This window comes from Staurois parvus, unplaced genomic scaffold, assembly GCF_062004578.1.
Source record: "Staurois parvus isolate SC_StPar_1 unplaced genomic scaffold, SC_StPar_1.0 ptg000299l, whole genome shotgun sequence".
Classification (NCBI taxonomy): domain Eukaryota; kingdom Metazoa; phylum Chordata; class Amphibia; order Anura; family Ranidae; genus Staurois; species Staurois parvus.
In genome coordinates, this window is record NW_028318095.1 from 7,385,161 (window position 1) to 7,412,663 (window position 27,503).

The 27,503-nt window shown below is 39.7% G+C and overlaps 1 protein-coding gene across 2 annotated transcripts in view; it reads left to right on the forward strand.

Moving 5' to 3' along the window:
• CADM2 (cell adhesion molecule 2) overlaps nt 1–27,503 on the forward strand; it is a 565,882-nt gene that overhangs the window by 255,968 nt on the left and 282,411 nt on the right. For both annotated transcript variants that reach the window (XM_089682919.1, XM_089682918.1), the window contains one exon: nt 22,872–23,024. In XM_089682919.1, coding sequence (XP_089539045.1) covers nt 22,872–23,024 — 153 coding nt within the window. The remainder of the gene's footprint in view (nt 1–22,871; nt 23,025–27,503) is intronic.

Sequence of the window (27,503 nt, forward strand, 5' to 3'; positions counted from 1 at the left end):
ATAAATCTGTCAAAATTAACTTAATTAATTAAGTTAAAAATCATTTTAACATACTTCTCCAACTTCTGCATTTTATTAATGTTGTTACCATGAAATCTCATCAGAAGGTCCACTCTTGGACAATGTTCTTTGCACTGCAAAACAATAGTTCCCTACCACAAGTTTTTATTATCAGTTCTCAGATAACAATAAAAAATTTGCCAGTCGCTGAGATCTCTACGTACTTACTCAGTGAAGTGAGGAATTAAATAGTGACTCCATCTCCATGTATGTTAACTTTTCAAAACAAACTTAAACTTCAACATGAACTGTGAAACGAGGAACACTAAAGAGAGAACCGGTAAAATGATGAAACTGTCAATTCCCGAGCTGTGGGGAAAAAAAAGACAATTAGCAATGAAAAAAATACTTACCCACAATTTTGAATGAATCTGCCTTCACTTTTGCCATAAATACATATTATTGAGCATTTTTGGTACCACTGACTTTGTGAGGAAATTGTTTGGCCAGGGTATATTTTATCTAGTGCATTATATACAAATACAGTTGTAACAGATATTCTAAATTAAAAAGGAGGCAGATGGACATAAACATGCATTCTAGCTAGTCAGCAAAGCTAGTTAATATAACTGTGTTAGTACAACTGATAATTTTGGATTAGTATAAACTTTGTCAGTCCACCAACAGGACAACTTGAGGTTAATAGAAACTTTCAACAAAAGCAAAACCAACTCCCTGTTCCCAACAAACTTTTTACTTATGAACGCCTATTAAAAATTAGGTTCTGGTGTCTTAACCTCATCAAACTTGTCTACAATGTCTTGGAGGTCAAGATTCCTGGCTCTCTTGTTTTCAATACTTAAAACTGCCAGGTCAGAAAGCCTTTGCTGTGACATTATGCTTCTTAGGTAGTTTTTAATCAGTTTCAACTTAAAGAAGGATCTTTCCGCAGATGACATTGTCTCTGGTAGTGTTAGAAACAGCAAAAGTGTTATGCATACATCTGGCACAGTTGAAGACAAGACACAAATGTCAGCTAGTAAAAGATTGTCCCAGTCTTTTACACTGGAACACTTTCAGATGTTGTCTTGAAGTGCTAAATGAAAACTGTGCAACTGGATGGAAAAATCTGAAGACAAGTCCTCTTGATAGTGTTCTTGCAATGTTCCTGCTTCTTTGTACAAGTCATCATCTTGTATAGAAGAGAGCACTGCAGGCTGAACAATATTAAACCTTTGCAGTATGGTGTTCATGCACTTAAAATGGTTATTTAACTGCTTTTTTATCTATGCACAGCTTATCAAAGTGCCGCTTGACCTTCTTGTTCCACTTGTTTGCAAATTTGGCTTGAATGCACCATTTTTCTGTAAGACTATCTGCATTTTTCTTGGCATCATCAAAATGATTTCTATAAGTGGTAAGAGTGTGAATTGCATTCTCTATGGGATGTACTGGATTGGAGAGATCCAATTCCTTAGACTGAAGCACTTTGGGAATAAAATTTATATTTTCACATATTTTGGACATCAGGACACTGGCAAAAACAAACTCAAAAGATTCTATTTTTTTTCTTCAGATTACTAACTTCATCTCTTTCTTTTGGTTTGGTTGAGACCAGCATAAGCTTTGACAATGCCTGCATGATGTCTAAAAATCTGAATCGTTGGGCAAACAACGGGTCATATGGAGATGACCAATGTGTAGGGCAGAGCTTTTTTAAGGTCAGAGATGATTCAGTGGTAAACAATGATAACAAGGCACACCTCTGGAAACTTTCTCCAAAAAAAAAAAAATAAAGCCTACACCATAGCAAAAAAAATTAGAAAGTTGGTGTATAGAAGTTGCTGCATCCTGTAGAACCAATTTAGTGTTATGTGCAGCACAGTGTACATATAAAGTGTTATTTTCCTTGCTTAAAATGCGGGTCTGTACACCCAATGCCACTCGTGGTAGTAGCTTCCTCATAGCCCTGTCCATGGCACTTTTGTAATTCCAGACCTATAGATTCAATGCATCAGATTATTTTAGCTTCAAGGCCAGAAGCTGTGGGATTTACCTAAAGAAGGCCTCCTCTATGCCTGTATGTCTCACATTTTCATCTCAAGAACAACATATCTGAAGACTTGACTTAGCTGGTCTGGTTTTGATATGTCCTGTGTTGTATCCATGATGACAGAATAAAAATAGGACTGTTTAATATCTGCAACAATGTAATTTTTTACTTTTTTTGCCATAATAATAATAAGCTCAATATGAATTTGTGGGCTGGGGTACTTAACCACTTGCCCTCCAGAGGATTTACCCCCCTTCCTGACAAGGCCATTTTTTAAACATTACAAAGAATATAACAGAATATGTAAAAAGGAAATCAAGGCTGCAAGAATTGAAAACGAACAACAGATTGCAAAAGATAGCAGGACAAACCAAAAATTCTTAAAATATATTAATAGTAAAAAGGTCAAGTCTGAGCATGTAGATCCTTTCCAAAATAATCTACAGTGGGCGACTGGGGACAAAAAGAAGGCAAATTTATTAAATACCTTCTTCAGCTCTGTGTATACAAAGGAGCATGGGGGAGCTCTTGCCCATAATGGGCATGGTATTGACACAGCCCCAGATGATTCACATTGGCTCACAACTGATATGATCCAGAAATATTTAATCAGAATAAAGGTAAATAAAGCACCTGAACCCAATGGCATACACGCACGAGTCCTTAAATAATTGTGCTCTGTCATTTCTAAGCCATTGTTTCTAATTTTTAGGGACTCTTTAATGACTGGCATAGTACCACTGGATTGACGTAAGACCAATGTGGTGCCAGTTTAAAACAGGAGTCAAAATCTTTACCAAGTAATTACAGACTTGTTAGTTTAACTTCTATAGTTGGGAAGACACTGGAGAGTTTAATAAAAGATCCCATAAATGAGTTCTTGCTGGAAAAAAATATTTTAAGCACCAGACAGCATGGATTCATGTAAGAAAGAACTTGTCAAACAAATCTGATTTCTTTTTACAAGGAGGTGAGCAAAACCTTGGACTGAGGGGTGGCAGTGAACGTGGTATACTTGGATTTTGCAAAAGTGTTTGACACAGTTCCCCACACACAACTAATGTGTAGGGTTATGTCTACAGGCTTGGAAAAATCCATGTGTGAATGGATAGAAAACTGGCTAAAAGATCATATTCAGAGAGTAGTGGTTAAAGATTCATACTCTGAATGGTCTAGGGTTGTCAGTGGTGTACCCCAAGGTTCATTGTTGGGACCCTTACTTTTTTAATATATTTATAAACGCTATAGGGTCTGGGATTAAAATACAGTTTCAGTCTTTGCAGATGACACCAAACTGTACAGTGTAATAACGTCCTTACAGGTTGTCTCCAATTTACAAGCCGACCTCAATGCTCTGTTTAATTGGGCAAATGAGGTTTAATGTGTATACATGTAAATGTATGCACTAGGGGGCTAAAAATATGCATGCATCACACATACTAGGGGGAGTACAACTGGGGGAATCAATGGTGGAAAAGGATCTGAGAGTTCTGGTAGATCACAAGCTTAATAATGGCATGCAATTCCAAGCTGCGGTTTCTAAAGTGAGCAAAATCATCTCTTGTATTAAAAGAGGTATAGACTCCAGAGAGAGAGAGATATAATTTTACCCCTGTACAAATCATTAGTAATACCTCATCTGGAATGTGCAGTTCAGTTTGGGGCACAAATTCACAAAAAGAACATTGGGGAACTGGAGAAAGCGCAGAGAAGGGCAACCAATTAATAAGAGGCATGGAGGAGCTCAGCTATGAGGAAAGATTAGAGGAACTGAATTTATTCTCTCTTGAGAAGAGGAGATTAAGGGGGATATGGTCAACCTGTACTATAAATACATCAGTGGTTCATATAGTGAACTCAGTGTAGCGTTATTCACCCTGAGGTCATCACAGATCACAGGTCATCACATCTGGAGGAAAACAGATTTGATCTCCAAATAAGGAAAGGTTTCTTCACAGTAAGAGCTATGAAAATATGGAATAAACTCCTACAAGAGTTGGTTCTGGCCAGCTCAGTGAATTTCTTTAAAAAAGGCCTGGATTCTTTCCTAGATACACAAAATACAGCTGGATACTAACATTTATAGGTAAAGTTGATCCAGGGAATATCCAATTGCTTCTTGGGGGATCAGGAAGGAATTTTTCCCCTGCAAGAGCAAATTTGATCATGCTTTGTTGGGGTTTTTCTTGCCTTCCTCTGGATCAACTGTGGGTATAGGATTATAATTTTTTTTTTCATGGTTGAACTGGATGGGCTATTGTCTTTTTTCTTCCACACTAACTATGTAACTATATAACTTTAACTGACAATTGCGCAGTCATGCAATGTTGTACATAAATTAAATTTATGTAATTTTTTCCCCCACCAATAGAGCTTTTATTTTTTGTGTGCTATAAACAACTATTTTGAAAAAAAAACCAATATTTTTCACTTTTTGCTATAAAACATATCCAATAAAAAAATCTAATTTTGTCATAAATTTTGGCCAAAATGTATTCTGCTACATGTCTTTGATAAAAAATATCCCAATAATATTTGGTTTACGTGAAAGTTATAGCATCTACAAATGGCAGTATATATACTCAATTTTTTTCTTCACTAGTAATGATGACTTATAGCAGGACTGCAAAGCAGCGGCAGGCATTCTGACACTGGGTGGAAACTGACTAACTGCCACTGACATCCCCAGTGACACTAATACAGTGATCAGTGCTAATAAAAAGCACTGACACTGTACTAATAACACTGTGCAAGAAGGGGTTTGATCTGGGGCGATCAAAGGGTTAACTGTGTGCTGTGTTTGTTTTACTGTGTGCTGTGTTTTACCAGGGAGACCTGCTGTTGTGCATCTCTCTGCACAGCAACCCCTGTCAGCGTTACCCGATGATCGCAGAGTGCCGGCCAGGAATCGCCAGGCGGAACCTGGCGATTGACATCCCTAGCCACCAATAGAGGTGCAGGTAGGGCGGCGCTCAAGCCCCCTACCTGGAAATGCAAATCACGTATATATACATGATTTTGCGCAGCCCTGTCGCCTGTAGCAGTATTACTACTATAGGATGGAGGGAACGTGGTTAACAGTCCACTGGGGTAATTGCAGCAATTCTTTGAAAACAGGATCATATGTGGCAAACTATTATGAAGAGGAAATTTCCATTGTTCATTTCCTCTAGATGCTTTTGGTGACCACGGAAAGCAAGGTTGGCAATAGCCATTGTCAGAGTGACATTGACAATTCTGTGCAATATCTTCTCCAAAAATTAAACTCTTTTCCAATTTTTTTTTGTTTTCTTCATCTATTGTTTTGTGATGTCTCCAATGGTCATAAACTATACATGCCTCCATGTGCGCTTTGCTAGAGTCATGCTTTTTTATGCTTGCTGACAGCATTTGCCATTTTTGGATGCCCTTTGACCACCTGGGTTCAAATCCCTGTTTTTTCACAGAACAACCAGCAGGGCTCACAGTAGGCTACATTAAGTTTTGGCAAATAACACAATCACGTAATCTGTATTTTAAGGCCTGTCTTAGTGATTCTCTCATAAAAGTTGGCAGAGAAACATCTCCCATCTTTGTCAGCTCTTGGAAATGGTTATTTTGGTTTCCATGGACCATTTTCAATAATAAACCGTTTAATGCTTGCATCAGTGATTGTGGATAATGGCCTCTGTCAGTGGCATGTTTTTCTGCTAAAATATTTTTGTAAGCAGCAGTTTGTATCTACGTCTCTGAGTCAGACTGACTGATGCTGGCTAGTGGTTGCTCTGTTCCTGCATTAGGGCTGCAGCCTTCATCCAGACTACCAATATCAAGTGATGGTGGAGATGCCAGTGCTTCTAAATCAGTTTCAATACTTGGACCTTTACTGGAGCATTGTGTTTAGGTCCTGCAATACCACACGATGCACTTACAGCAGTAGGTTGGTTAAAAAAAACTAGTTATTTGTGGTAATTTTTTTACATTCTCCTTTTGTTGCTTCTTTTTTTTACGCTTCTGTGACCCACTCATATGACTGCAAGATGACATGATCCTGATATTAAGTGTTAGTTCTGTAAACAAGTGTATAGAAAAACAAAACACCAGTAAATAACACTATTTTTAACCAACATGATTTTTTTTTAAATGCTGTCCACATTTGGATGTGCCTCTCTAATTCTTTTGAATACCTGTTCACCAAGTTTGGAAAGGCTGTTTATTTTAGGATGGAGAGACAAGAAGAAATCTCCACTATCGTTCTCAGCTACTCCAACATCCCTTTTAATGCTAACACTCCTGCTACTTCTAAACTTCTTAATCTAGCCTCCTTTTTTGGCCTGAAGCAATGGATACAGGCTTCAACTCACTCCGATGGCAACACCCTTGACCTTGTATTCTCCCATCTATACACTCCGTGCAAACTCTCCAACAACCCTCTCCCACTCTCTAATCACCACCTTATTAGCTTCACTCTCTCCCTATCTCCCACCTCCTCTCCCTTCAACCACCTGACAGTTACCCATAGAAACTTTCGACACCTCAACCCTTCTCTTCTCTACTCTGCTACTGACCACCTCTATGACAAAATATTATCCCTGTCCTGTCCAGATCTAGCCACTTCTGTCTACAGCAGTTCACTGTCATCCTCCCTAGACAAGCTCACATCCATCACTACATACACAGACAGGCCCCAAACCCCTACAACCTTGGCAAACAGATAGAAAAACATAGCCACGTTCTTGAGCACCTGTGGCGTAAGACTAATTCTAAGTCCCTGTCAACTCATTTCTACCTTCAACTCTCTTCTCCATCCTGCGCCCACTAACTCACTCACTGCTCATGAGATAGGCAATCATTTCAAAAAGAAAATCAATACAATTTGTGAGGAGAACTCCGACGCGCAAATACCTCCCCTACTAATCACTACTTCCCGCATTCAACTTCACTACTATAGACGAGGTTGCTACATTTTTTTCTAATGCCCACCTAACCACATGCCCCCTAGACCCTGTTCTGTCACAAATGCTACAGTCACCCTCTGGCTCTATCCTACACTCTCTAACTCACATCTTCAATCTCTCCCTCTCTTCCGGCATCTTCCCCAATTTTCTAAAACATGCACTAGTAATGCCCATACTTAAAAATCCCTCACTAGATCTCACCAATCTTAACAAACTATGACCCATCTCCTTTCTCCCTTTTTCCTCCAAACTCCTTAAACGCCTGGTCTACAACCAGCTGAGCAACCACCTCACTGAGAATAGCCTTCTTGATCCACTTCAGTCTAGATTTCGCTCTTAGCACTCCACGGAAACTGTTCTCCTCAAACTTACAAACAATCTACTAATGGCTAAAGCCAATGGACACCATTCTGTACCGTTACTGCTGGACCTCTCTGCTGTCTTTGACACAGTGGATCACTCCCTCCTCAAAAAAAAAAATCTACTCCTTTGGTCTCCTTGATTGTGCTCTTTGTTGGTTCTCATCCTACCTATCCCACTGCACCTTCAGTATCACTTATAATTTAACTTCCTCTTCTACTCATCCTTTCTCCATTGGGGTCCCCCAAGGCTCTGTTCTGGGACCCCTCCTATTCTCAATTTACACCTCCTCTCTGGGTCAGCTGATTGCCTTCCATGGCTTTCAAAACCATTTCTATGCTGATGACACCCAAATCTATCTCTCTACCCCTCAGCTCACTCCATCAGTCTCCTCACGTATCACTAATTTACTAACAGACATATCAGCCAGGATGTAACACCACTTCCTGAAAATTAATCTATCCAAAAACTGAGCTCCTAATATTCCCTCCCCTATGTGCCCCTTCCACTGACTGCTCTGCCAAAATCAATGGCTCAACCATCAACCCGTCTCCACATGCCAGGGTGCTAGGTGTAATCCTGGACTCTGAGCTATCCTTTCAGCCCCATATCCAATCACTGTCCAAAGCTTGCCGCCTCAACCTCCACAACATCTCTAAGGTACACCCCTTCCTAACCACTGACACCACAAAGCTTATAACTCACTCCTGGTCATATCCTGCTTTGACTACTGCAACTCCCTCCTCACTGGCTTACCTTTGCATAGGCTATCTCTCCTCCAGTCCATCATGAATGCTGCTGCCAGACTCATCCACCTTACCAACCATTCAGTGTCTGCCACCCCTCTTTGCCACTTTCCCACTCACCCAACAAATAAAATTCAAGATACTTACAACAATTTATAAAGCCATCCACAACTTAGACCCTAGTTACATCACTAACCTGGTCTCAAAACATCAACCAAATTGTTCTTTTTGTTCTTCCTAAGACCTGCTCTCTAGCTTCCTTGTCACCTCCTCCCATGCTCACCTCCAGTACTTCTCCAGAGCCACTCTTATCCTCTGGAACTCCCTTCCCCAATGTGTCCAACTATCTCCATCTCTGTCCAGCTTCAGACTATCCCTGAAAACTCATCTCTTCAGAGAGGCCTATCCTTCCCTCAACTAACAACTGTACATGTATTTTGTCCATCAGCCCATCCCCCACAGTTATTACCTTTTGTATCTCTCGATCCTCCCTCTTAGATTGTAAGCTCTAATGAGCAGAGCCCTCTGAATCCTCCTGTATTAATTTGTGTTGTAATTGTACTGTCTGCCTTTATGTTGTAAAGTGCTGTGTAAACTGTTGGCACTATATAAATCCTGTATTATAATAATAATAATAATAATAATAATAATAATAGTGTTGTTGAATACCCCATAGGGATAGAAGCTTAATTAGGAGTAAAACAAAAAAACAAACTGCCAATCAACCTGAGTCATCACTTCACTCTGATTTTTTTTCTCTTGTCTTGCAGTGACAGTTTTTTTTATTTCTTCTAGATTTATGTAATTAGTTTTTATTTCAATGATAACCTTCCTAAAGTCCTGGTAAAACCAGGAAAACTCACAGTGCTAAGTGTAGGGCCAGGAAAATTTTACACTGATGGAATATGTTAGGATGACATACACTTTATTGCCAAAAGTATTGGGACGCCTGTCTTTACACGCAAATGAACTTTATTGGCATCCCAGTCTTAGTCAGTAGGGCTCAATATTGAGTTGGCCTACCCTTTGCAGCTATAACAGCTTCAACTCTTTTGGGAAGGCTGTCCATAAGGTTTAGGCGCGTGTCTATAGGAATGTTTGACCATTCTTCCAGAAGCACATTTGTGAGTTCAGGCACTTATGTCGGACAAGAGGCCTGGATCACAGCCTCTGCTCTAATTCATCCCAAAGATGGTTGAGAACAGGACTCTCTGCAGGCCAGTCAAGTTCCTCCACCCCAAACTTGCTCATCCATATCTTTATGGACCTTGCTTTGTGCACTGGTGCACAGTCATGTTGGAACAGGAAAGGGCCATCCCCAAACTGTTCTCACAAAGTTGGGAGCATGAAATTGTCCAAAATGTCTTTGTATGCTGACGCCTTAAGAGTTCCCTTCACTGGAACTAAGGGGCCAAGGCCAACCCCTGAAAAACAACCCCACACCATAATCCCCCCTCCCTCCCCAAACTTTACACTTGGCACAATGCAGTCAAGCAAGTACCGTTTTCCTGGCAAACGCGAAACCAAAACATGTCTATCAGATTGCCAGGCAGAGAAGCGTGATTGGTCACTCCAGAAAACACGTCTCCACTGCTCTAGAGTCCAGTGGCAGCATGCTTTACACCACTGCATCCGACGCTTTGCGTTGCACTTCTGTGCACTTCAGTATGCGCTCACCCCACTCTGTCATTTTACGTGGCCTACCACTTTGTGGCTGAGTTGCTGTTGTTCCCAGTTGCTTCCACTTTATTATAATATCACTAACAGTTGACTGTGGAATATTTAGTAGCAAGGAAATTTCATGGATGAACTTATTGCACAGGTGGCAACCTATCACGGTACCATGCGTGAATTCACTGAGCTCCTGAGAGCGCCCCATTCTTTTACAAATGTTTGTAGAAGCAGTCTGCATGCCTAGGTGCCTGATTTCATACACCTGTGGCCATGGAGGTGATTGGAACACCTGAATCCAATGATTTGGAGGGGTGTCCCAATACTTTTGGTAATAGTGTGTATATATATATATATATATATATGTGTGAGTGCCTAGTACACAAGAGGAGAAGATGTAATTCACAGTGAGCTGCAAAAAGTCAGAGGCCACAAAGCATACACCAATAAACAGTTTAAAAATATATACATATTTATTCAGAGTAGTTCTTACCCCAAAACACATTTAGCCCTAGTTCACAATGAAGTGACTTGTCATGCAAGTCAGGAAGAACAAGGAATGCTGAAAGTGATGGTTTGGCCCCCACAGAGCCCTGATCTCACCATCACAGAGTCTGTCTGGGATTGCATGAAGAGACAGAAGGAATTGAGGCAGCCGACATCCACAGAAGATCTGTGGTTAGTTCTCCAAAATGTTTGGAACAGCCTACCTGCCGAGTTCCTTCAAAAACTGTGTGCACATGTACCTAGAAGTAGGCAAAGAGGGGGAGGTCACACCAAATATTGATTGGATTTGGATTTCTCTTTTCTCTGTTCATTTACTTTTGTTTTTTTTTTAATAAAAAATAAACTATTAACACTTCGATGTCTGAAAGCCTTCTTCATTTACAGCATCACACCTGCCTAAGACTTTTGTACAGTATGGTACATAGCAGGGCCATCAAAATAGCAGAACCAAAGACAAAAGTTAGGGGGTCTGGCTGTATGTAAAAAAGGTTATTTTTGCATTTAACGAATGTAAAATAAAATGTAATAGCGTAGAAATAGAGTATATGACCCTACAAAATGCTCCCATCATGATCATAGTACTTGATTCAGCGAAGACACAAAATCCATGCTGCTTCTTACTGTGAGTGGATGGTCTGTGCTCTTCTACTGCAGAACTGCTAAACCCAGCAATATCAGCCATTCTGATCACTAAAAAATAAAACCATAATTACCATCAACCCAGTGCTGCATATGACCAACAAAACCTATCTATATCAATCAATACCTGCTCCGCCACAGCAATTTGTGCCCCTATCAGCATGTGTCTTTCAATCTGTGCCCCCACATGCATTAGCAGAGTGCTAGCAGATCTCCCCCCCATCCTAGACTCCAAATTATTTTGCAGACTGTGAGCGGGTCTCCTCTCTCCCAGCACCCCAAATAAATAAGCAGAATGCAAACAGATTTACCCACAAAACACACCCTAAAACTAATGGGCTAAGTGTGAGAAAATTTCCTCAAACCCAAATCATCTCTCCTCTGCCATGTTATCTCCTAAACACCTTGTGTCACTACAGCCCTCCTTCAGGTAATCTGAGATGACCCCCTCCTCCTCTAAAGACAGATGGCTTCCCTTCATCGTAATAACACATCCCCCCAGTAACAAATCAAAATGTCCTCCCTCCAGGTAATGACAGATGGCCCCCTTTCTTCTACCAGGTAATAACTGTTGCCCCCTCCACCCCCTTCAAGTAATGATAGATGCCCTACCCATTTCAGGTAATGAAAGATGCTACCCCCAAGGGTTGTCAACTTCCCTCTACTGTTTTTATTGACAAGGTATGAAAAATGTACTAATGGAGAACATTTCTTACTGACATCCTGAAATATGAAAGAAACACCTATTATAAACTAAGATAATCACTATTTAACCACTTAAATTCTGGACACTTTCACCTCTTTTCAGTCCAGGCCAATTTTCAGCTTTCAGCACTATCACAATTTGAGAGACAATTACTCAGTCATGCACCACTGTACCCATGAAATTTTTATCGTTTTTTTGAGATAGATAGTGCTTTCTTTTGGGGTATTTGATCACCACTGGGCTTTTTATTTTTTTGCTATATAAAAGAAAAAATACAGAAAATTTGGAAAAAAAATAATTTTTGCTTAGCTTTTATTATAACATTTTGCAAATAGATTATTTTTTCTTCATAAATTTAGTCCAAAATGTATTCTGCTATATTTTCGGGGTAAAAATAACCCAAACTTGAGTCTGTGTGAAAGCTATAGAATCTACAAACTATGAGATATATATCTTAAAATTGATCAGTTAAGACCCTAAATTGCTGGACCCTGGTATGACATATGGCAGTGATCAGGATGCTGGTATGAAGTATGGCAGTGATCAGGATGCTGGTATGGGGTATGGCAGTGATCAGGATGCTGGTATGGGGTATGGTGGTAATCAGGATGCTGGTATGGTGTATGGTGGTGATCAGGATGCTGATATGGGGTGATCAGAACGCTGGTATGGGGTATGACAGTGATCAGAACACTGGTATAGGGTATGGCAGTGATCCGAACACTGGTATGGAAGTGTCCAGGACACTGGTATAGGGTATGGGGGTGATCAAGATGCTAGTATGGGGTATGGCAGTGATCAAAATGTTGGTATGATGTATGGAAGTGATCAGAATGCTGGTATGGAGTACGGCAGTGATCAGAACACTGGTATGGAGTATGGCGGTGATCAGAATGCTGTTATGGGGTATGGTAGTGAGCAAGACACTGGTATGGTGTATGGGGGTGATCAGGATGCTGGTATAGGGTATGGTGCTGATCAGAACACTGGTATGGGGTATGGCAGTGATCAGAACACTGGTATGGGGTAGGGGAGTGATCAGGATGCTGGTGTAGGGTATGGTGGTGAGCAGGATGCTGGCATGGCAGTGAGCAGGATGCTGGTATGGGATATGGTGGTGAGCAAGACATTGGTGTGGGGTATGGCTGTGATCAGGATGCTGGTATAGGGTATGGTGCTGATCAGAACACTGGTATGGGGTATGGCAGTGATCAGGACACTGGTATGGGGTATGGTGGTGATCAGGATGCTGGTATAGGGTATGGTGCTGATCAGAACACTGGTATGGGGTATGGAAGTGATCAGGACACTGGTATGGGGTATAGCAGTGATCAGGACACTAGTATGGGGTATGGCAGTGATCAGGATGCTAGTATGGAGTACGGCAGTGATCAAGACACTGATATGGGGTATGGCAGTGATCAGGATACTGATATGGGGTACGGCAGTGAGCAGGATGCTGGTATGGGGGTGATCAGGATGCTGGTATAGGCAATGACATACCCCCCTCCCCCCACCAACCTGGCAATGACAGGTCATGCCCCGTCCCCCTGCCATACTGGCAATGACATGCCCCCTTCCTGGCAACAACATGTACCCCTCCCCCCACCATCCTGGTAATGACATGTCCCCCCATGATGCTTAAATTGATAAAATCTGGGGGCCTTGAAGCCTGCAGCCCCTTGGGACCCCTCAGGAGATGTTAAGGGATTTTTAAAATAACATTTCTGTAAATGTTGCAGGCCAGGTGCTGTGGGGGGCAGTGTGTCTGTAAGTCTGATGTCCCACATGAGCGGACACTCCAGGGTGGGGATGTACAGAAAATCCTGGTCAAGTTCAGTAACCAGAGGAGAGCAGTGTCTGTCTCCTACCTCAGTTACAATGATCCAGTCCAGTCTCTCAGGCAAAGCTCTCCTCCTGACTTGCTGTTTTTTGTGACAGAGAAGCAAGCACTGTCCTCAGCACACTCACAGGACACTTCCCTGTCCCAGGCTGCTCATGATTTTCCACTCCATCCAGGAAGCTCAGGCACACATGGTTTCTCCCCAGCCAATGAGAGCGGGGGAGGGGTGTGGACTGTGGGTCTGGGGAGAGTCAGGCTGAAATCTTGGGACTGGATTACAGAGCTCGGCTGGGGCCCTGGGAGACACAAGGTGGATCAGACATGGATTCTCTCTGTGTGAAGTTAAAATGCAGCATGTAAGATGACAGCAGTGAGCTGTGGGCCCCCTAAGATTAAACGCGGGGTCAAGACCCCTGCAACTGCTCATGCTACGCCCATGGGGTCAGGATTGGTTGCAATTAAAGATATAAAAGTTATGAAAATTTTGAAGCCATGAGAAAAAGATGTTTTTTCCCTGGAAAACACTGAGACATTTTTTGAAAAATTTTTTAAAAATTCAGTGCGGAATTGTTTTTTAAACTGAAAGTCATTTTACTCTGAAATGCAGTGTATAGAAAAGTATTATGCTTGAAATAAAAGTCAGCTTGTTCATTAAACTTGCTTTTTTTTAATGTATTTTTTATTACAAATGGAATAACAGGGACTGTATTGTGTATTTTTGGGAGGCTGTGGTTTGCAACACTTTCTTACTTAAGATGCTGCTGGTGAAGAAACAGAAGCAGCACTAAGAGTGTTTGTTGAATGAGAGAAAAGTTACTTGCACTTTCATTATGATCCTCCTTATGTAATTCCATAAAGTATTTTTAACATGTGTAGCCATCTCTGTGATGCAAGGATGTCATTGTCATCCTTTTAGCATTTGGAAAATAATATTTCTTCTCACAATATTTGCAAATTGCAGCTTTGCTCTCAGCAGAAATTGCACTGTGTTTCCGAAACTCTAGATGTTGGTCTCACCATTTTATTAAGAGGAAGAAAAGAAAAAACTTTTTAGTGGCCAGACTACAGGTAAACATTATGGTGTAACAGTGGAGAACATACATAGGAATCATGAAAAGGTTTAAAAAAATAAGGACATTTTCCAGACAAATTTACACTCTTACCTGTCAATTACTACTTAACTGTAGGACATACAAGATAGAGCCCACAAGCAAACTAAAGTAGAGCCTTCCCCATGCAGTGCCCCCTAGTGGGATACATGCATGTTTTTTTTTGTTTGACAACTGCTTTGAGAGGTACAGAGTTACTTACAGTGTTACTTGAATTGTATTCCAGGATTTCATTGTCTTCAACTGAGAACTTTGCAATAATTTAAGACTGTACATAAAGTCTCAGAAATCTTTCATTAATGTCTTCATGTTATAAAGTTTGAATGCCATGTCATAGATATATTATGTATCACTGTAAAAGAACACATTTCACTACTTTTTTTTTTTTATTTTCTGGGCAAAAAACGGCTTTGAAAAAAAATGGAAAAAAACAAAAACAACAGTTTTCCCCAATTTTTCAGTTTTTTTTACAAACTTTCCCATCTCTAATTACACTTATTGAAGGGCAAATGAATCCCAAGCTGATTTATTGAATTTGACAGCAGAACATTAAGGCATACACTTGTGATCAGTAAAAAGCAACTGGGTTGCGCAATTTAACAATAATAGGAAACACGGGGCTAAATCAACAATAGAATTAAAATAAAAATATAAAATTTAAATTTAACAATGGGCTGGTTGGATTGCTGAACTAATTCCCATAGCAATGCTGTGGCATGATCAAGAGGAAGACATTTCAAAATATTGATGAAACCAGTTTTGTATAGAGCAAGAGGCCAGAACACCTCTTAACTTCTGAAAAAGTCTGATTAGTAGTTAGAGAATAATCTGCTTTAGACAATAGCCTACAAAGGTTACATTTTAAGAGAAACAACAAAAATTCCCAGCTCTAACTTGCCAGCCAGCCTGCAAACAAACCATATTAACCTGTCTAACAGTATGTGTTAAAAACAGGGGTTTAGTTAGCACACATTTGCAAATACATGCGTAAGCTACAGAGCCTCGTCACAGCACCCCAGTATTCTGTAGTTCCTAACTCTCCAATTTTAAGGGCCCCCATAGTAGAGGCACATGTATTTAATGGATAGAACACGGCAGATTGACCTGAGGGATCCCACCCCTCCTTAAAGGTACAGGAGTGCATTGGACACCCAGCATGTAGCACAATTTTTGTACATTTTAAGAGACCCTGTCTCCAACAAAATATTGCAGGTGAAAACACAAAAAAACAAGTATTATTTTGAATTCTTAGGTACAGTGTTTTACCTTTCCACAAATTATTTTTTATTCACTTGCTACATGCCTTTGAACATGCTGAAAATTTTTGACTACTACAGGAAAGTTAATTCCTTAGCACAGCCCCTTTCTCTTTGCATGTCATAGCCTTCTCCTTTTCTGGAAGTGTTTAATTACTCTTGATGCAGACCCAGTTCCTCTTCCCCTCCCCTTCCCTCACCTCCTACATAACCCTTTTTTTGTGGCTGCCAGGGGAGGAGTGCAAGAGACTACTGTAGAGTGCAACTTGAGTCATGCTGCTGAGATACCGTCAAAGTTGGCAGCAGTCTCCGAGCTATTGAATGTCTATAAAAAATGCTTTCAATTTATCATTTTTGGGAAGATTTTTGTTGAAATAATTGGTCTGGATCTCTCTTATAATGAGGTCTCCATACTTTTGTGACCTTGGCTGGGTTGTTTGAAGCTTGGTTGGACCAGCTTAAACAAGCTAAACAAACTATATATTTCTCCTTTAGTATGCTTATAATGAAATTAGGGCTTTTGCACCATAACACATGTAGACAAGAGGATTGTGCTGAGAAAATATAATAAATATAATAGTAAATATATTATATACTGTACATATACAGGATATATATGTGTATATCTTTTTAATGGAATCTCTTTAACTGAATAAGAATAGAAACGGCTGACATCAAAAGTAATAAAGTTTATTGCCCCACTGACCTGATTTAAAGGATTGAACATGTGAGGAAGGTGGAGTTAAGCTTTAATCTTTCTGGATAGTCATTTTCCCTTCATACTTCAAAGTTGTCAATAAAGGATTCTTTTTTTCTATGGCTTTTTAATAATAGAAGCTGACATATTGAGATTATATTCCTTATTATAATTTATAAATTATACCTTTATGTTGTCGTATAATATAAAGAAAAATGAAAGGTCAAACAGCTGGGTTTTGGCATTCATCTTCCTAGCTCCACAGCTATTAAAGAGAAAGGAAAAAATGATTGTCAGAAAAGTAAAAAAAATAAAATAAAATATAGATTAAATAGGGAGGAAAAACCATACTTATTATTCAAATAATGTATTTAATAATGCTGTAATTATATAGTATACATACACATCCATTTGTATATTAATTACATAAAATAGTACTTTTCCAGATTCTGAAACTTTCTTTTTTTTGCTTTGCTGCAAAATTGCTGGGCTTATAGAGAACATATAAAAATCTAAGCAGTGAGCAAAATCCTTTAAAGAATCATGTGTTGTTCCCCTCCAAAATCAGACTCTGTGAGACCGGATCAAAATAATGTTTCTAAGATATGTTTACATTCTTCATCTAAGAACGTATTGTTCTAATGAAATATTATACTAATGCTTGCAAGGGTTCCCAAGGACAGAGGGGGAATGTACAAAAGTATTTTTTGGAGCTGTGTACCCCCCACTTAGTATTAGCCTAGTTTTGAAGTATCATGTTTACACCATGAGTACCAGCCTGTAATATCCCTTGTTTTTTTAGTATTCAGTGCTTTGATAGTTTGACTGATAATTATTCAGTCATGCAACACTGTACCCAAAGCACGTTATATTATTTTTTATGTAGAGCTTTCTTTCAGGTGTATTTACTAACCACTGCTTTGTTATGTTTTACCATATAAAGGAAAGAAGCCCAAACATTTTGAAAAAAACTTGTTATCCTTACTTTCTATAATAAATCTTGTAAATAAAAATGCTGGACAGTACAAACACCCCCCAAATGACCCATTTTTGTAAAGCAGACATCCCAAAGTGTATTTTTTTTCCACAGGTTTTTGAAAATGAAAAAAAAGGCTGATACTGATATACTATGCATACTGGTCATACATAGAGTGAGGAGGAGGTGAAGGGGTTACTGTACCGGTTTCATACACTGGGAGGATAAGGATGAGGGGTTTAAGGTGGCAATGTGTGGGATAAAGGAGGTGAAGGGGTTAATATTTGTTCACTGAAGATGGATCTTAGATATAGGGGATCAATACCTCCAATATCTGCTGCTGCCTGTAATCTTCTACTTATGAATTAATTACTAATTTATTCATTTGTTCCTCGTTTCTCACATTCTTCCATTTTAAGTTGAAAGGGAGGGCTTACCAACGTAAACACTAGTCTTTGCAATCGTTGTGATCACAGCAGTCACAAAGTACAGAGGAAAGAACAAACAGAGGGCGCACAGGCCTAGTGCATTACCATAAAAAATGTTTAATAAAAAATAAAGTATGTGTTGTACTCACAAACGACAATATAGTCAAGGCACATCATAAGGAACAGCTGGGTCAACACCGCGCTGAGTAACAGTCCGCAATAGGGAGTGTAGACATCCAAAAGGCTGACACGTTTCGAGGACTTGCATCTTCCTCAGAGCCAAGAGGCAAGTCCTCAAAATGCGTCAGCCTTTTGGATGTCTACACTCCCTATTGTGGACTGTTACTCAGCGCGGTGTTGACCCAGCTGTTCCTTATGATGTGCCTTGACTATATTGTCGTTTGTGAATACAACACATACTTTATTTTTTATTAAACATTTTTTATGGTAATGCACTAGGCCTGTGCGCCCTCTGTTTTTTCTTTCCTCATTCAGTATATTTGGATTTCCCCGGTCCATTTGAGGGCAGCAAGGTTTGCATGTTCCAAGACATTCCTTATGTGGTTGTTGCCTGCATCGAGTCCATCCCCAAGCGCAGGAGCATTTGTGTTTGCTTGCAAAGTACAGAGGAGCTTGGAATGGCTCTGTACACTGTGCCTGTGAATCAAGTTGTCAGATAATAGCTTATTTCTGCAGTGTAGTGCAGAAATCCTCGGAGATTGCCGGCTGCGTGCACGCACCCTACCCAGAATTTCAACATCACGTACTGTATATATATATATATATACAGTATATATGTGTGTGTGTGATTTTGTGAACCCGTGCCACCCTGTAGCAATATTTATGATATAGGGCGGCGCAGAAGCAGGTAATGCCACTGCAGAAATCAGTGTCCACAACTTCACCAATTTTAGATGTACAGTCAGTAAAGTAGGTAAGTGAGTGTTTAATGTCTTTTTTCTTACCTGTCTACCTTTAGCATTTTGCCTGTTACCCTGGCAGTCCTAGAAGATTATCTTTTAGATGAGCCAGTTGTGACAGGCACAACAGCCATTTACGACTTGAGAACACTTTATGTAACATTCTCCCACCAAAACCCCTCTCAGTCTCATCTATTTAATTGTAATTGCATGGAACTTGGGTTGGCAGTTGGAATTTAAAGTAAACCTGTACTTTTGGTAAGCTTTAAAGAGACACTTATATCCATAAACAGGCACCTTCACTACTGTGTTAAATCTGCTTTGAGCTAGACTGTCCCACAAATGTAGAAATTAGCGTCATCCTTTTATGTGTATTACCCGTGTCAATTTTTAGACTCAATATCTCTGACTTCCCTATTCCTTCTATACTTGAGCACTCATAGTTTTGGGGCTTATTATACCTGAATGTGCCTAGAGGTGCCCTCTTTTAGACAAATATAGTTTTGGGACTTTAGGTAAAAGCTGAACTTTGATGCCAAGCAGCTAAAGATAACTACCTTGGAAGCTCACAATGTTGCATTTCTAAAATATCCCAGATTAACATATTGCAATTCACTGAGCTGATTTGCAGAACAACCTGGTAAGTGGGACTCCACAAAAACAATATGGCAATTGTCATTTTTTAAAAAATGTTTTTTGGGTGAGGGATTAAAGCACCAGACCACTATATGTATCATCAAAACATCTACTAGTTTGTGCTTGAACAAAATAATGTGCACAAGCTGAATGGAATGTTCAATGGCCCTAATGTATTTTAATTAAATCAATCATTCATTCATTCCTCTATCCCAGATACACATTTTTTGTCTAAGAGGCCTATAAATTTTGTTACTCTCAATGAGATCTGTGAATGCAGCAAATTAGAACAAGTGAACTGTACACTAATTATGTTTATTACTGGTCTACTTTATGTTGTAGATTTGATTTCAGACTTAGATTCAAGTATGTTATTCCTATTAATGCCAATGAATTTCTGCTAAGCATGACTGGCTTTGGTGCTTAAGGGATGTTGTAGGTAATTCCCTAGTGTTCTATGCATTGATGATTGAGGTCTTTTTCTTAATAAGATGTTGGATAGTAAACGTTTCGAGAAATTACCTTTTTACATGCATTGCAGATAAGCCGTTAACCCATAACTCCCAATCACTTAATCCACATTAGGGCAGGTGATACAATTATTTCAGTGGTTGAAATTATGTCCAGTTATCTCATGTCAATAGTAATCAACAAAAAATTGTGGAATGAAAATGTTGCTGGTAAACCATTTCCTCTGTTCAGAATATACTGTGTATTCAAGCTGCAGTCTCAACACTAATGTTTAGTTCAAATATTTTATATTGGTGAAATACTAAAATAACACATAAATAATTTGAAAAAGTAGCCAATGTTAGCATTATCAGCTTGATCATCCACCAGCCATTATTTATATTAATTCTTAGTTCAGTGTAACCCAGCTTGATAACATCGGTTAGGTTGATTGCTTTTTAATTAAACACAGATTTCAATGTTCTTGGCACAATTGGTTATTTATGCATAAACTAAAGAAAATCGGTAAAAGAAAACATCCATAATGGCTGTGTAAGTGGTCAGATTGACCAATTTGTTGGATAAGGATTAGGCTGATTGCACATAATAAACTAAAGAAAATTTGTAGGAAAAAAAAGGAAAGAACCTTTAGACTTTAAAATGAAATTCCTCCTTTTACCTCAGAAAATAGCATTTGCATTTAATATATGATTTCTATCTGTGTATATGTTTTATTTAGATTGATTTTCACTTTATAACACATATATATATATATATATATATATATATATATATATATATATACTGTATATAAAAATATGTATATTATATTCTATATTCTTCAAGAGAAAAATTGAAGTATGGTCCTTTCATGCTCCCTTTCATGTTTTGAACTTGTCTCCTCATAATTGTGTATTCAAAGACTTAGAAGCTCCCACCGTACCACATCCAAAAATCAAAAGGAAACAAAGAACTGAATGTTCAAAAATGGTGGACTTTCTAGGCAGCAGGAGGCAGACAAATTATAAAATCAAAGAATTTTATTAAACACAATAAAATGTCATCTTATATAAAAACATAACCCCCAAAAAGGGGGGACCTGTATTCCAAAACAATGCCCAACTCTGGAATTGGCAAGGGCTACCCTTACTTTGATACATAATTCTGTCAATACAAAAACTACATTGTTTGAGTTTAGGTGCCCAAATGTTGCTTCAAATCCAAAATATAATTGTGTTTCCCTTTAGATGTAACTTCTTCGGGGCAATTTGGGTTGTACATTGCAATGAAACAGTGTCACATTGTTGACCACCAGCAAACAGAGGTCTTAGGGGCGGACATAGAAGTGAGAGGGAGGCAACAGGCCCAGGAAGGCCCACATGACAGATAGTGGATGTAGTGGAACCAAACTACACCTCCCCCCGTGCCTCTCATATGGAGTTTAAGATTAATTATAATATCCCAAGGAAAAATAATGCTGGTTGTCCTAGCCTCTAATGGAAGGCTTCATATCTATCCTGAAGCCTTACTTATGGCCTGGCTCCAAGCCTCAAAGGAAAATGAAATAGTAGGGCAGCTCCAGGGCTATAAATGATAGATGGAGAGTTCCAGCACTGTGCAAGAAGGCAACAGAATTAAGAGCATGAGAAATATCATCTTTGATCATAAAGCTCCCCTGCTGACACTGCCAAGCCTGTGGGTTCCCCTTTTTGGGGGTTAACAAAATTCTTGGATTTTATCATTTGTCTGCCTCCTGGTTGTGCCAGGTATATGTTTGTTATTATGATTTGGATAGACCAGGGAAGGTCTTGCCAAATATTTATTGTTGTCTGTGGCCGGTCTCATTAGATTCACTAAAAATCCAAAATAGTCACCAAAATAAGCTTCCAATGAGAACATGTATTCCAGTGAGGGTTGTCTAAGAGGGAACTTCTCTTTACTCTGGAAAAAATTCCACTCAATTTCTTTTGCATCTACAGGACAGGGAGTAAAGGGAAATGTCCTCAACAATACATAGAAAGCAAACAAAAAATGTAAATGGTCAGGAGTTTAATCCTAACCTACTCTATACAGTATATATATTTATAAATGGTGTGGGCAATATATATATATATATATATATATATATATATATATATATATATATGTGTATATATATATATACAGTACATACACACCTTACAAACCCTTACATATACTCAATAAAGTGACTAGGCTCAGATGATACACAAAGATGAAAAAATTTGTCCTACGTACGTTGTACCTGTTTACCTGTAGCAATCTGTCCTGTATAGCCTCCTAAACACACAGGTGAAATTATTTTTCTCAGTCACATAAAGAGGGGGGTATCTGAGGTCACACACACTTCAGAGCTAGAGCAGAGAGCTGAGTGTTATCTGTGAGCTGATTGGATGTAAGGGACACATTAACCTCTTCACAGATTCGGATAAAACTAGTGCTGAGAGTATGAGTCATCTGTTGTTTGCTGGAGGGTGGTGGGCTGTTTCTCAGGAGGCTGAGGTGTTGGCTTAATCTATTAGGAGTGAGTCATGCAGATAACATAGAGATTCAGGTTTGCATTTGCTTTGGGTTCAGTACACACTATAGTGGGATGAGCTTTGTTGATTTTTCATGTTTGAGATTTACCTCCACTTTTATTTACAACTCCCATACGGTAACACAGTGCTGATCTTTTCAGCTTAAAGTAGATTCTTAAGTTTGGTCTCATGTCTCTTGCTAAGCCCAATGCATAATATTCCATATGTACTGACATCTCTGCTGACTGGATGTTGGCTATGAATAGGCTGCAGTTGATGCTATACTATAAAACCAGGACTGATAGAAAATGTAAACTTTAGTAGAGTGGACCAGTTTATAAATATGACTATTACATATCATAAGCAAAAAAGGAGACTAATATTGTCATATTTTTTTCAGCTCTAAGGGACAACAGAATTGAACTCATCCGAGCTTCCTGGCATGAACTGAGTATCAGCATTAGTGACGTCTCTTTGTCAGATGAAGGCCTATATACGTGTTCCTTATTTACGATGCCTGTTAAAACATCCAAGGCTTACTTAACAGTTCTGGGTGAGTACATTTTCTTGCTATGAATAAGTCCACTAACCAATGCAGGCATTTTATAATTGCATTTTGATATTAAATAGGTTCTCACATACAAAAAAGATGCACAATTTACCATGTAGAAACTGTTCATTCTGAAATTTTTGGATTTATATATTTAAAGAAAAACTATACTTTTGTTGAGAAGAAACAATCTCCTCTAGATGATCAATGTTCATTTCAAAGGTTTTTAACAAAGTTTGTTATACATTCCTACCTGTTTTTTGCTCTGAAGAAATAGATGTTTTACTATGTCCTGTGCACAGGGCCTGTGCTATCACATGGGCGAACTAGGCAGCCGCCTAGGGTGCACTGCCACCTAGGGGATTGGAAGGGGTTGTGTTAGGAGGGGGAGATTGGTGCTAGAAGGGGGGGGATTTGGGTGGGAAGGAAGGATGTGCGCTGGGAAGGGTAATTTGGAGGGGGTTGTGTTGGGGGGAGCAGGGATTTAGGGGGATTTGTACTAGGAGGTGGGATTGGAGGAATATTTATGCTAAAAGAAGGGATTTGGGGAGAGGATTTGTGCTTGGGGAGAAAAAATTGAAGGGAAAGAGGATTTGTGCTAGAAGGGGTCAAGTAGAACTACAGGTGACGTTTTATTTCTTTTGGGGGGAGTTGCAAGTAGCTGGTCTTGCCTAGGGCACAAAATAGTTTAGCAATGGCCCTGCCTGTGCAGACTGAATCTGAATGGTTGGGGGTGGTTTATTATAATTATCTGGTGCACGCCCAGTGTTCTGATGAGAAATCTGCAGTGCCTGCATCCCTACAGAAGTACTTATCCCTCAAGAAGTATTCCACCAAAAGTTTTATTTCTGTTTCAGAGGATGCCTAAAACCTTCATTCTATGCATGAAGGTAAAAGCAGAGACGTAGCTGGGGGGGGAAGGGGGTATATATGTACCCGGGCGCCAAGGTACAGGGGTGCCAAAATGAGGCTTACAACCAGGGGCGTATTTGCCGCGAGGCAAACAAGGTGTTTGCCTAGGGCAGCACTTTTTAGGGAAGGGACACTTATTCCAGGGGCGTGCAGCAGGCTGCTGTGTCTTACCTGGCTCCGTGTCCCAGTCCCATGACGATCCAGTCCAGGAGGTGCTGCTGGAGGAGGGGTAGAGAGGTCCGCAGATCTGGTGTCTTCTTTTCCCCGGATGTGATGTGTGTGTGGGATGACATGCTGCCCCTGTCATCTGGCCACACCCTCGGGATCACTGGACAGCCTATGGCAGCTTGTACCTCCCTCTGCAAGCTCTGCCTCCTCACCGGTGATTGGGCACCAGAACTGTAGCTCAGGAAAGGCACACAGGCGGCCAACCACCTGCGAGGAGGCAGGGCTTGGAGAGGAGGAGCCAAGCGGCAGCATGAAGATCGAGTGAGGGAGCGGCCGGAGCAAGTGAAGAAGACAGCTGACCGGTAAGTGTGCTGTGCAGATGGTGCTGCTGCAACCAGGTATGCTGGCTGTGGATGGGAGAGGGAAGGAGCCTAGGCTGGAGCAGGGGTCAGCAAGGTAAGTGTCATTGGTGTCAGTGGGAGGAATAATGCCCCATTATTGGTGTCACTGATGTGATTAAACGGGGAGGGGGGCTGGGGCGCCAATTTTATAGTTTGTCCCCGGGCGCAAAATATCCTAGCTATGCCTCTGGCTCTGTGCAAAAATATTGCATAGAGCGGGTAAGTATGACATGTTTGTTTTTCTGTTAAAATTACAGGATACCCTATTACCATATAAATGAATAAAGCATTCAAAAGTGTACACTTTACAGAACAGGCATGAGGATGAGATTTGTCTCAAAAACCCAGTTGGAAAAATTGCTTTTTGTTTTATACTTCCCCTACAGCCATTTAAAACAATAAGGAACTATATAAATAAAAACTATATACAATGAATGCTATTTACATTTTCTTTCAACAGTTTTCTCCTAATGCTGTACTTTTTTTTAGTATCTCTCAATTTTTTGCCAACTGTACCCTAGGGACTTACTTTTGGCTACATCCTAACTTAAACCTTTCAACTGTATATTTTCAAGGACACAGTGGCCATAAAATTCTAAAATTAAGGAAAGTTTTATAGCTGCTTGTTTTTTTCTTGGCTTAGTGTTTTTCTTGGTTCCTGTCATTTCTGCCGTCCACTATTAGTTTTTGTTGTTTTATTGGGAGCACTTTGCCATTTATACTTTATTCCCTAAATGATCTCTTCTCTTTTTTTCCTCTGAGGGTTTCAGTGACACTAAAAATGAAAGATTCATCGAGAAAGCCACGAAATAACACTTAAACTCAACACTCTATGAGATTCATTGAATGTCAGCAGCTGAATCAGATGAAATTGCCATAGTTTATTGCAAACACGCCTATGTTCCTAACCTGTTATATAATTTTAAAGATTGATTTTTTTTTGTCCCTGAACTTCAGTTATTTTAGAATACCAGGCTCTTTCACTTAATAGGACTAATGCTGGATGCCAGTCATATTAAAGTTAATCCAGCTAGTGAATTGGTTTTGTGCATAGCATGTGAAAGCTGTTTTTTCTTTAAGCCCCACTGAGACTATTTTACAAAAAAAATCTTTACAAGTTTGCCATTAAGGACAAAAACTACCCATTCTAAGCACAGTATTTCAGGATAATAACTTCCTCAGCTTAAAGCTTTTCCATGGAGACCCATCTTTGGATCCAAAGTATAAATGTCTAGCTAAATCCTCCATATGAACCGATGGTGTGGCATATTAGAATACTGTATCTTGCAAAGGGGAAAAGGTTTTCATATACAAACTGCTTGAGATTTGAATCTGTGAGATTTTATATTTCTTAGCCAGCTACATTGTAAGTAGGTTGCTTACCATTTTACCTAGCTTGTTAGATTTGAATGTTTCATAAAATATTTATTTTTTAATGCATAACAGTGAAACAGCTAAATAGACTTACCAGGATAGTGATGCTGATTTGCTGGACATAAGTTAGAGTACAAAATTGTGAAGTGATTGAGTAGAAGTAAAGAAGTAGAAGAGAAGGAGTAAACATAAGACCTCATGCACACTGATATTTCATTTTAACTCCCCAAGAAGCCAGTAGAGTTTTGGTCAAAAAAACACCCTGCACTTGTGTAAAAACTGGCCACTAAATACATTAATGTTAAAATGCTAAGTGTGCCTAGTGATTAGGCGCGTTTACATGCATCTCAGCATGTCAAGTGTTTTTTTTAGCTAAAATGCCTCTGCTCCAGGATGTCTTGGCAGAGGGTTTTATTCAGCTACTAAACTCTCCTACCGCAAAACACTGCTAAAAGCCTATATGTGAATAGACACATAGGATGACATACAAGGGAGTTTAGTGGAAGTAAAAAAAAAGTGTGCATGAGACCTAAATAAGCGTCAGCTTAAAAAAATAAGACATCTCTTGACATGACATGATGGCTTCCCCAAGAAGTATTAGTGTCACTTGCTTAGCTAATCATTGTGACAGGACTGTGTGAATCTTTTGGTTGACAAAATCTGAATAATTTGGCAGGTAAATTAATATTTGGGTATTTCAATTGTATACTTAAAAGAGAAGTGCGGGAATGATGGAAAAAAAAACATACATACTGTACTCACCTAGATGGCTGCAGCATCGACTGGATGCTACAGCTGTCCCCCACCAGCTCAACACCAAGAAGTGAGCATCAAAGGCCGCTGATTGCTCAGTTCTTGGGTCCGCCCTGAGCACAGAGAAGTGACTGTCAGTCACCACTCTGTGCTCTGTCCCTCTAATGCTTACTGCTGCATTGGGCTGTAGAGGGGGTGGAAGCAGTTGTCTCAGGCTTCCAGCAGCCCACTGAGAGGTGGAGCCAGCTGATGGTCAGACATCTAGGTGGATTCGGACATTATTGTCAGGATCCCTGCAGATCCTCATCTTGCTGTGTGACATCAGCCGACAGAGCGCTTTAGCCAACTGTTGGATGAATCTGAGTCACAGGAGTGCAAAACTATGTGCCCTCATGTGGCCCACAGGAGAAGTATGGCCAAAAGAGTTTTGGTCATACTTCTCCTTTGTGAGAGCATGAAAATTGGCTTGGCCACACTTCAACGATGTTGCAGATAAAGCATAATTTATTGAACTCTTCAAGGAAATTGCAATACAGACATGACAGCTCCCACAATGGACAGAGAAATGTAAATGTACTTTTCCTTCAACTGTTTACTTTGAATCCACCTTTAAGATCAAGCCTAAGCCAGTGATCAATGACGATGCTGGCATATACAGTGTTATGGAATGTTAGCTTCCACTTGTCATTGTCTCAATGAAATGTCAATTTCTGTAGCTTTTATTAACTTCAGTAGTCCTTAACTTCCATCATTGTATTATGGAAGAACACAATTTCTGGATGCAAGCACAAGATCTTGGGATTTTCCAAGTGTCAGAAATTATTAATCTTTAATATTGTCTTTACTGGACTTGAAATAAGGCCCCAACAGGACA